Genomic DNA, 11,723 nt, shown 5'->3' with positions numbered 1-11,723 from the left:
TTCTTCAGCAAAAGGAAGGGGGAGTTGTATGAACCGAAAACAATACCAAACATTATTTCTAGGTTTATTTTGGAGCGCGAGGCAGGGGAGCTAAGCTGCATCAGAAAGCTGCCGTCTTACGCCCAGCTTTCCTTGGAAGTAAACCCCGTGAGCAGAGGCTGCGATCCTTCGATATTAGGAGAAGCAGGTGAGCGTGCAGCCGCCGTGCGGTTTGCATGCCTACCTTCCGCCCCGCGTCCCCTCCATCCACCCATCTCGCTCCTCTCCCTTCTCTTCGTCAGTGAACTGGCGCCTCGTCCCATTGGCCGGCCCACGAGATCTGACGATCTCACTCCATCCTTCCACCCAATGGGAGCCCGCCGAGACCTGCTCGGCGCACGCCTGACGGTCGCGGCCTCTCGCGAGGCACCAATCGCGGCAGCGGGGCGGCCTTTCCTTCCGCGGCCAATGAAGGAGGCGTATTTGAGGACCCGGCGCGGAGGGAGCCTGGCCCTTGTCGCGGAGCGTCGGTGGGCAGAGCTGCTGCATCCCTCGGCGCAGGTAAGAGGATGGAAGGCGGAGGCGCCTTGGGGGGCGGGTTGTTTTAGGGGGTGCTCCTTTCATTGGTTGCATTTGGAGATCCCCCCACCCGAAAAAGGCGACAAACGCAACCCCTTTACATTTTGTTTATGGGCACCAAAATATTCACTTCTTGGCCGCTCAGGCCTGTTATTTTGTGACTTTCCGTTTTATTTCTCTCCCCCCTCACCGACTTCTATCTCAGAGACAAAATCTGAAGTTAAGGGTTCGGGAGATGCATTTTTATTTTGTATTAGTTGTTGTTATTTGGCCCAGGTGAGTTATAGGAGAAGGCATTTCTTTCTCCTGGTGCCTGTTTTCGATTTTCGCTGTTTTGATTCGCCTAGTGCTGCTTGCCTGGTAGAACAAGAAAGCAAACCATGGCTTGAAATTCTAAAGTTTATATTATTTGTTTGTTGTGGTTGATGAGCTTGGCCAGGCCTGACTGATGGACTGTCTAGTTTTTCTGTAACTTTTTTAAGATGGATGAGGTAGCATGTTTTAAGAATTATTTACCGGCTCTTCTCCAAGAAGCTGAAGGCACTCTCCTCCTGCAACTTGTTCCTAACCAAACTTTGGGATAGGTGGGTTAGGATGGATAGTGGGAAACCACTTTAGTGGTTCCCACCTATAATTAAGCAGTATAGAAAATTTGTGGTATAATAAGTAAAATACAATGACTAGACCAAGAACATCAAATGTACTTTGTGGCTGAGCAGGGAGTTGGCCTAGTCTGACGCTCGAGCCACTGTATCCTACAATATTAGCCCAGTTTAATTAGATAAATGTGCTGCGGAGTAAACATCCTTGAGATTGTGCTATAAGGTTTCATCATTTTGCATGCTTATGTCTTGCTTCACAGAGCTAGGGTGTATCTGCTTTCAGTCATAGTCTTGTGTTGTACAGGAACCAGTGCGTGGCATGCTCTGGCCTCTGTCACTAGCAGGGGTACACATGGCAACTAGGAAGACTAAGAGGAAGACCAGCCTCGCCCCCTCAGTTCTGCCAGTAAAGGAATAGCTGCTCCAGTGCTTGCTTTTCATGCCTCCCCATTACTTTTCCCTATTGAGTTGTGCTGTTGGAAAGCAAACTTGCAGGCAGAGCTGTCTTATCTCTTTTAACTTGTAATAACAAAAAGGTAAAGGGCCCCTGGACAGTTAAGTCCAGTCAAAGGTGACTATGGGGTTGTGGCACTCATCTTGCTTCAGGCCGAGGGAATCGGTGTTTGTCCACAGACAGCTTTTCTGGGTCATATGGCCAGCATAACTAAACTGCTTCTGGTGCAATGGAACACCGTGACAGAAACCAGAGCTCATAGAAATGCCGTTTATCTTGTTGTCACACAGTACCTATTTATCTACTTGCACTGGCATGCTTTTGAACTGCTATGTTGGCAGAAGCTGGGACAGAGCAATGGGAGCTCACCCCGTTGCGGGGATTCAAACCGCCGACCTTCCAATCGGCAAGCCCAAGAGGCTCAGTGGTTTAGACCACAGCACCACCTGCTCCATTTAACGTGTAATATGGGTAGAAGAATAGATTACTGATACTGTTAGGAGGTTGAAATTTGCATAATTATAGCAGATAGATTGGGTAAGTTATTTGATAAAATGCAATTGAGTTTACTTTTTATGTAAAAAAAAAGTGTGCAATAAATAAATAATAGACCTCAATCATTTCAGACTTTAGTAACTTGCCAGTCTGCTCTGTATATCTGATACCTGGCTGGACAAAGAGGGAGATATAAACTTCCTCCAGATAGATTCACCTGAATATCAAGTGCATAACAAAGTAAGGCTTGAGGTACAGAAAGGCAGAGTAGCCATTATAAGGATTTCACCCCCCTGGTCAGGTACCTTAGCCTGCAATCACTCGGTTTGATTGCCAAGGTGGGATTGGGATTCTCTTGTTATGGCACTCTTAATGTTAGTTGATTTTCACACATATTGGGGATGGCTAGCCTCTGGCTCTCTAAATGTTGCTGGACTACAACTCCTGTCATCTTTGACCATTGGCCACTCTGGAGGGTCAGGATTGTTCTATCCGGCAAGCCTAAATTCTTGCTCTGACTGAATAATTAGAAAAGCACAGCATTTAATTCCTCTTTATCAAGAGTTACTTTATTGCATCAGGTTAAGCAAACTTACACATATTCATTTGAAAGCATGTATGTGAATGCTTGAGGGATGTGGGTGGCGCTGTGGGTTAAACGACAGAGCCTAGGACTTGCCAATCAGAAGGTCGGTGGTTCGAATCCCCATGACGGGGTGAGCTCCCGTTGCTCAGTCCCTGCTCCTGCCAACCTAACAGTTCGAAAGCATGTCAAAGTGCAAGCTCCAGCAGGAAGGTAAACGGCATTTCCGTGCACTGCTCTGGTTCGCCAGAAGCGGCTTAGTCATACTGGCCACATCACCCAGAAGCATGTAATTTGATCTTATACCTCCGATATTGAATGCTTATAAAAACTTTGTTCAATCTGATGCATTAGCAATGCCATATAGGTAAGAATTGATTTGGACTGAAATTGGTACATAAACATTGGCACCTGTTCTTTGTTCATATCAGGAAGGGAAAGATGATACAGTGGTACCTTGTGTTGCGTACTTAATCCATTCCAGAGGTCCATTTGTAACCTGAAACTGCTCATAGCATGAGGTACATTTTCCCTAATGGTACCTCCTGCTGCTGCCAGGTCGCCAGAGTGCAACTTCCGCTTACATCCTGGGGCAAGGGTCGCACAAGAGGGATCTACTTCCGGGTTAGTGGAACGCGTAACCCGCAGCATTTGTAAGGGGGACGGTACGTAACATGAGGTACCACTGTAATTGTTTTTGTAGTTAATCCTTGGATGCTCTCTCGAGCTAAATCCTAGTAGTTTCATGCAGGGCTTTCAATTTACTTTTTATTATGTAACAGATATCTAGCATGATCGATCAGTTTATGGCCAAGGCATCCTAATTAAGCAGCAGCACATTTCCTTCTTGTCAGGCGGTAGAGGAGATTCTGTCAATGTATACAGCGCAAGCAGGTATGAATTAATCTCTTCTCCTACTGGACAAGGACAAAGGGCAAGCAGCGACATCTGTTTAACTCTGTTGTCCAGTATGGAAATGGATAGATCTTGTCCCCTACTATTTTTATGCAAGTCAACAGCTGCACACTGTGTTGCTGGCCGATGTCATTTTGGTTATGGTGTCTTTACCATGATGTCTATTTACTGTTCCTAGAATCCTGCAGAGAAGCTACAGGTGTGATGTTCCAGAACTGAACGATGGCAACTAACGACAGTGTTGGCATACTGAATTCTGCCTACCTGGCTGTAGAATATATAGACTCTTTCTTGCCTGAGAATCCGCTACAACAGCCATTTAAAAATGCTTGGACATATATGCTGAATAACTACACCAAATACCAGATTGCAACCTGGGGATCACTTCTCATGCATGAACTTTCCTACTTTTTAATATGTTTGCCTGGATTTATCTTTCAGTTTATACCTTACATGCAAAAGTATAAAATACAACAGGTAAGATGGAGTGTTGTCTAGTATGAAAAATTCCAGCTCTGGTGTCATACATGGCTCCAACAAGTGGCATAACTTTGGAGCTCCCCAGATCATGAGTTCACTTCCCATATTCTGCCAGCTTGCGACTGGTGACATTTTTGTGAGCAGCCTCTTTCAGAGGATAGAAAAAAAACGATCTTATGCTTTACTCTGCTTTTATAACAAACATGGAACAATTTACACTTATTTATGTGATTGTATAATTATTATGCATATTTTGGTTAATTTCTTATATAAATATTTAGTTTAGCTATCTGTGAGTACGTATTGCTGACTTCCAATCTGAATTCTGGGTGGTACTGTTGAAAAGCACGAGGCAAAGGGCCTTTGACAGTCTGGCCTCTAACTTGCAGGCTTTCAAGTAAATAGGGTGTTTGTGTGTGTTTTGATATGTTATTGTAGAAAGTGGAACATCTGAACAAGTTTGCCAACAGTATTATTTGCTAGATGTTTACTGTTATCCTGCACGCTACCCCAAAGGACAAGAGGTAATGTTAAAAATGTATTTAAGCTGGAACGCTACACGGACTTACCTGTGAGTAAGCCACAGTGACACTTGCTCAGATGTGATTGTCACTGTGGCTTACTCACAGGTTAGTTGGTGTAGGATTTTATCTTAAGCAATGCATAGGATTGCATTGTTCAGCCAGTAAATGAAGAAAGGAGATAACATTGTACAGTTGCTAGTTTCCCCCACAGAAGCTGTAGAGTGGCTAGAACACAGGTGGGAACCAGTGGTCCCCCAAACTGTCCTGTCATCTTTGACCATTGGCAATGCTGGCAGGGGCTGCTGGGAGTTGGGGCAGTCTGCAAAGCTTCAGGCTATCCATCACTAAGCTAGAACATGGCCCCTGTATATAGCATCAGTCCTGGGCACTCTTGTTTTTAATAGTAACCGTGTGTGAAATTCGCTTGAGTGACATACACCCTGATACCTGAATGGTATATATGTAATAACATAAAGCTTGGAGTATTGCAATACACTGGTACCTCGGGTTAAGTACTTAATTAGTTCCGGAGGTCCGTTCTTAACCTGAAACTGTTCTTAACCTGAAGCACCGCTTTAGCTAATGGGGCCTCCTGCTGTTGCTGCGCTGCCGGAGCACGATTTCTGTTCTCATCCTGAAGCAAAGTTCTTAACCCAAGGTACTATTTCTGGGTTAGCAGAGTCTGTAACCTGAAGCGTATGTAACCTGAGGTACCACTGTACAGTGGTACCTCGGGTTAAGAACTTAATTCATTCTGGAGGTCCGTTCTTAACCTGAAACACCACTTTAGCTAATGTGGCCTCCCGCGCCATCGCTGCGTGATTTTTGTTCTCATCCTGAAGCAAAATTCTTAACCTGAGGTACTATTTCTGGGTTAGTGGAGTCTGTAACCTGAAGCGTCTGTAACCCGAGGTACCACTGTATTGAATAATAAGTCAGCGAAATTTGTATCGTATAGAATTCTGGTGCCTTCTCAATCCAGTTTCTACTAAAAAGGTAGATAGATCATAGTATCCTGCTTCCTAATGAGATCCGGAGCCCAGTCTGTTATAAAACCATGATTACTTTACTGTGCTGATTTCCTGCAGCCTTCTTGAAACAATGTACAGGCTCCAAACTAATTGAGGGTTGGGGAAACCTGTGGCCCTCCAGATATACGAGCTCCGCTCATTCCTGACCATGGGCTATGCCGGCTGGGGCTGACAGAATCTGGAGTTCAACAATGTTTGGAAGGTCACAGGTTACTCATCCCTGCTCTGATGCCATAGATGCTGTGATCTATGCATACCATAACTGTTTCCTTTTGACTTGAAAATAGCATTTGTAATGTTGATTCATTAACAATAAATTCAGACCAAATGGCAGTACTGTTCCCGGGCTGAAAGACAAAAATCTGAGCATTCTAACACTACTTTAATATTTATCTCTCGCCTTACCCCAAGTACACCTGGAGTAGGATGATAATTGACAGGGAATCAACATTGAAATGTATATCTGATATTAATGGAAACATTGATCATCGCAGGCAGCAGTGTTGCTGCATTTTGGGGCATTATCAGTTGAAACAGTGCCAGATAAGACAAAGCTGATATTCCGTTACCTTTAATTTAGGTATTCTTCTATTATAGTATGAAGTACTATTAATTTAGTACTTATTCCCATGTATCACATCTTCAGTAATATCATTGGAATATTCTACTTCTATTTATAAAATACTTTTATTTCTTGTTTACAGGATAAGCCAGAAACCTGGGAAAGACAATGGAAGTGTTTCAAGGCACTTATGTTCAATCACTTTTTTATTCAGTTTCCTCTGATACTTGGTACCTTTTACTTCACAGAATATTTTAATATTCCTTATGACTGGGAAAGCATGCCAAGATGGTAAGTAGATGTATTTCACTGAAACAGCTCTGTGCAGTTAAGTACTTCAATAAATGCAGTGTTTCTCAAATCCTGTTATGATCAAGCACTGCACTTCAGCATCTGGAAGATTTCTAAAAGTTCTGCACAGAAAAATAATAAGAAGTTTCTAGTAGTCATTTTCAAGCTGAGCTTTCCCTATAAAGTGTTCCTATCATTACAAATTACAGTTGGCAAGAAAGAAAGATGTTAATGGATTAAGTAAATTTTATGTGAAATTAGTTTTAGAAAACTGCTACAATGATTTGTAAAAAGCAAAAACTGGGTTGGGAGACAAGGTGTCCTAATCTATTGTACTTGTCTTAACAAATGCTTCTCTTTCCCTACCTCTGCCCCCCCCCCAGGTATGTGCTACTTTCTCAATGTTTTGGATGTGCTGTGATTGAGGATGCCTGGCATTATTTTCTGCATAGGCTGCTGCATCACAAGAGAATATATAAGTACATCCACAAAGTGCATCATGAGTTTGTGGTATGTATTGCCTTAAATTCTTGGTGAACGTTACCTAGTTAATGCTGTAATGCTGTGAGCATATAAAAGCACTAGGCATACATTAGCTATTCTTTTTGTAAAAAGGGAGAAGAGAGAACAGCACGCTTAGCAAACTGTTTTCATCAAGAGTTTAATATTGCTGTAGTTCGACAGACTTCGAAACTGATCGCTCAAAATAGTTCGCCATTTTAAATGCTGTGCTCTGAATATGTCTAACTTCTTACCCACCAATGACTGGCTATAAAATACAAAAATCCCTTCAGCTGGTTTCCCCTACAAATGATCTCTGTCTGTTATTCTGATAATGATTATGTAGGTTAGGAACATAACCCACTTTGACCTAGTATATTTGTAGTGAAGTCTGACCAGCAGCAATTCTCCAGTCTCCTTACTTACTGAGGTCCTATTAAACAGAGAGACCAGTGACTGAACTTTAGTCCTTCTGCATCACTGTGCTGTACTACTGAGCTAAAGCCCACCTGTAAGGTTTCAACCTACATTGGGTGGTTTCCCTAACAACCATCCTCCAATTGCTTTTTTGAATAGCTAGCTTCTATTACTGAAATAACGCTCAGTAGGGAGCATAGACTAAAGACTCAGAAAAACCTTCAGGGGGATCTGAAGGTGAGGAAAGCATCACTGTAAAGTTTTCATATAAGCTATGATTTGCTTCCATTCTGAATATTTTACAAGGGGTTCTTACTCTGTCGTCTTAAGTAATCATGGTTCTATGCTACCAGCTGAAATTATAGTCTTTCAGGGGCAGTCCAGAATTTGTAGCCATAAAGAGCTAGAGTAGAGTTAAACACAGTTCACTCATTCCTCTGTTACCTGTATGTAACATTAAAACCAGGATCTGAGTGCGAGAGGGGGAGATTTCTGCTAGAACAACCTGGGCATGCAGGAAGTACTGTCATATCTCGGGTTACAAATACTTCAGGTTAAAGACTCCGCTAACCCGGAAGTAGTACCTCGGGTTAAAAACTATACCTCAGGATGAGAACAGAAACCGTGCGGCAGTGGCAGGAGGCCCCATTAGCTAAAGTGGTACCTCAGGTTAAGAACGGTTTCAGATTAAGAATGGACCTCCGGAACAAATTTAGTTCGTAACCCACTGTATACATTTCAGATTAGCCGTAAAGTATATTTATGCCTTGGCATACAAAAGAGCATTTTTCCCCCTCTTCCTCCTTTCGTAGGCTCCGTTTGGCATGCAAGCTGAATATGCACACCCTCTGGAAACCCTTATCCTTGGAGCTGGGTTTTTCATTGGAATAATGGTGTTTTGCAATCACGTGATTCTTCTGTGGGCATGGGTGATCTGTCGCTTGCTGGAGACCATTGACGTCCACAGGTAATCTACTTTCGCTGTTCAGTCTGGTCATATTCATCAGAAATATAGAGGGTTGTATTCAACAAAGTGTTACTTGGGGTAGACATAGTAAAATTATTAGACCTAAATTAGTCATCTAGGTGTACTCTAAGTCACACTTCGTTGAATACCACCCAAAGTCACCAGGTAAAATCTAGACAAATGACTTTTTTTAAAAAAAAAAATCTATTAACTATTCAGGATTTCCTCTAAATGTCCTTATTCTAAGTGCATGTATTTAAGACTGAAATCCTGTGCATTCCTACCTTAGAGTAAGTTTCAATGACTTTAGTAGAGCTTGCATAAACATTCAGAGGATTCTACTGCACATGATTCTTTAGATGACAAGCTTACAAACTAATTTGATACTCTTTGAGCAAGTAGGGTCACCTTAAGTTCCACATAAAAGCTGCTCTATTAAGTGTGATTAAGATGTAACTAGAAATGATAAGATATAACTGGAAACTATGCTACCTAAATGAGCCTTAGGCTCACATGCTCCCTCTTCCCCTCTATTTTCACATGTCAAAGATAGATATAGAGTGGCTGGGGCAACCCAGCCAGATGCGCAGGCTATAAGCTTTTTAATGCTAAGCTAACTAGAATTCATCGTGATGTCTGAACAAGTGAAACAAATTATGGTTAGAGAGAACATTTAACCATAATTTTTAGTTGAATGGAACAACATTTGGAGAGCCATAGGTTGGCCACCCTTGATTCATTGAATACTTTCCCAGCAAAATCTAGCTATGAATCCAGACTGTGTGTGTGTGTGTGTGTATGTGTGTGTGTGTGTGTGAGAGAGAGAGAGAGAGCCCACATTTTTCAACTATTTCATTCCTCTGTTTGGCATAGTGTTGTAGACACTTTGTGCTGAGATATTTACATGACCTCCTTGCAGGGACTATATATAAAGCATGTATCATCAGTACAGAAGTAAGAAACACACTTTAAATACCACATGACAGATGTTACTTCTACAGCTTCAGAAGTATGTTGTCCAGTTGCATAGTCCAGGAACTTCAGGGGTTTTACAACCAAGTTAACATGGAAACTGGTAAATGTCTATGGTTGTAGTCCTATACCCACTTACAAGAGAGTAAGCCCCATTAAACTCAGTGGGACTTGCTTCTGATTTTAGCAATGCTTCACTTGAATGGAAATGCGAGCAATGTCTTCCGTATCTGTATTGTAAATTCTCCTCTCTCTCTCCTTAGCGGCTACGACATTCCTCTGAATCCATTGCATTTGGTGCCTTTCTATGCTGGGGCTCGATTCCATGACTTCCACCATATGAACTTCATTGGCAACTATGCTTCAACCTTCACGTGGTGGGATAAACTGTTTGGTACCGACTCGCAGTACAATTCTTACAGAGAGAAATTGGAGAAACAAGAGTGCATGGTGGAAAAGAAGACCAAATAAATTACCCTGCAGAAATATAAGGAGGAGCGCTTGACAAATGCACATAACTACCATGAACTTTTGGTTAAGCTTAGAAGATTTAACACCCTCTGCAAATTCAAAGCTATATGATGCTTTTAACTGGAGCCCAAGAACAAGCCTGCTGGGCCCTAGTTGTGTGCTAGAGGAAACGGCCCTATCTTCCTAAAATGAATGCATTTTCTATTTTATACGCAAGTGAAGCATATATATTTAAGTAAAGGTTAAAGATGAAGGCCACAAATTTGAATGTTTGTAAAGAACAATGTATCCATTTAGAATTCAAAGTTTGTAAAAGAATAAAGTTTCCATTAGAGTTGGATAGAACTGTTTGTAAAGTATTTGGATATATGAAGTTGTATCTTCTGAAGCATACCCATAAAAATTGGTTTAATAAGCTGCTGAGTAGAACTTCCTTGGGAGCAAAAATACCGGAAGAGGAGTATTTGCACATGTTAATAGTTGTTTCCTTTAAAAAACCTTTCTTAGTCTGGTGTTAGAAAAATTTTAGATTTGAGAGAGGAAGCTTTTTTTCTCCCCTTTTTCTTAATCTGCTGGGATGAGCCTTTCTATTCTCTTTTACTAAATTAACTGTGTCAATGTAGTTAATGTTCATAAATAAATATTTGCAAACTACTGAATGACTGCTATATTTTGCACTTGTCGTTGGCAAAAAAAATTTGTAAAGGTAGTCTGACATTTTCATGTTTACCATGCAACAAATAAATAGATATATATATTGGAATTTGAGCTATGTTTTCCTGTTCCTTTATAACATTCAGAAAACGAGGGTGTTGACCATAACTAGTGTCAGAGAATGTACATCAGGGATGAGAAACCTTAGGCCTGGGGATCAAATGTGCCTCTGCAGACCTCTTCATTTGGCCCTCTGGGCCCTCTCCACTCCCCTGGCCAATACCCTTCACAGACCCTGCTCTGTACCCTCTTGAAGGGCTTTTGCCTGCCTGGATTGTGTTCTTGAACTGTCATAATGTTGTTTGCTTGTCTGAATGGAGGCTGGAGTGGGAGGGCATAAGCTTCTGACTTTGGTGAGGGTGGTATGCTGCTGTACAGAGGTAAGACACCCGTTTCTCCGCCCACCCATGAGCATGTTATTGCTTGAAGATGGTCAGTGAGCGAATGCAGCTCTTGTTTGACCACATCTCAGGTTTGTATGCAGGAGAGAGGTAAAAAACTACACAGGTGTTTATTCAAACATCTTTGCTTTCCACTCTGCTGTTTCTAGAATTTTATTCTTCAGGGGAGAAAAAGTTTGCATGACAGTATTTCAGAAACAATCCTATATTCTCCGCTGCTCTTCTACTTTTTTGTATTAATAAAAGTAATAGATTTGTTTCCAGTTATTGTTCTCCATTATATGCATTATTTGTCATCAAAATCAATTTGCCTTACCGTACAACCTCCAGGTTTGGAAGTGACTCCTAACACTTAGTTTATTGCCCAAATTCCTTTAAACCTATGAAGTCTTTCTCGTGAACATTTGTGTTTACTAAACTTCATATGTTTACTGTGTCTACCCTGTCTTATTTGTCTCAGTTTTCAAACAAGTCTCAATACTAGATGTGTATTTGAACAAAGAACAAATTCACATTTGCATGTTCTGTGTTTTTTCTTCTCTGTGCTTGGTTTGGGGATTTCCTTGGTCTGTTATACTTCACTCTGACCAGAAGATGGTGCATAATACTTCTTGGCATCATTATGTGTGTTCTAGTCCCCCCCCCCCCCAGATTTTCAGTATTTTCCCCTCTGCAGTATTGTTCAATCGATCAAGCACCTTTCACATTCACACAAAGTGCCTAATTCTTCTATTGTAGAGAGAACTACTTCGCTTCAAAACAAATTATTTGATGATTTGTGCTCG

General features: G+C 41.7%; 1 protein-coding gene and 1 long non-coding RNA gene across 2 annotated transcripts in view; one reads left to right on the top strand and one right to left on the bottom strand.

The window, feature by feature from the left end:
- LOC310770545 overlaps positions 1–5,330 on the bottom strand; it is a 309,952-nt gene extending 304,622 nt beyond the window's left edge. The window contains exon 1 of the long non-coding RNA XR_014552256.1: positions 5,174–5,330. This is a non-coding gene — a long non-coding RNA (uncharacterized lncRNA). The remainder of the gene's footprint in view (positions 1–5,173) is intronic.
- LOC310770480 (methylsterol monooxygenase 1) lies at positions 383–10,591 on the top strand. The gene is made up of 6 exons (XM_083631350.1): positions 383–540; positions 3,786–4,084; positions 6,347–6,495; positions 6,879–7,005; positions 8,226–8,380; positions 9,616–10,591. Exons 2-6 carry the CDS (start codon positions 3,830–3,832, stop codon positions 9,821–9,823), a joined length of 894 nt encoding a protein of 297 aa, XP_083487476.1. The 5' UTR covers positions 383–540; positions 3,786–3,829; the 3' UTR covers positions 9,824–10,591.
- Positions 10,592–11,723: the final 1,132 nt, after the last annotated feature.

This window comes from Podarcis filfolensis, assembly GCF_964270895.1.
Source record: "Podarcis filfolensis genome assembly, chromosome: 9".
NCBI classification, from domain to species: domain Eukaryota; kingdom Metazoa; phylum Chordata; class Lepidosauria; order Squamata; family Lacertidae; genus Podarcis; species Podarcis filfolensis.
This window is presented reverse-complemented; position numbering and strand designations above follow the sequence as displayed.

Excerpts from the sequence above, each read along its gene's own strand:
- LOC310770480 (XM_083631350.1), top strand. The coding sequence starts at position 3,830 with ATGGCAACTAACGACAGTGTTGGCATACTGAATTCTGCCTACCTGGCT. Across the intron at positions 4,085-6,346 it reads AAAAGTATAAAATACAACAG|GATAAGCCAGAAACCTGGGA; the intron begins GTAAGATGGAGT and ends TCTTGTTTACAG. Across the intron at positions 6,496-6,878 it reads TGGGAAAGCATGCCAAGATG|GTATGTGCTACTTTCTCAAT; the intron begins GTAAGTAGATGT and ends CCCCCCCCCCAG.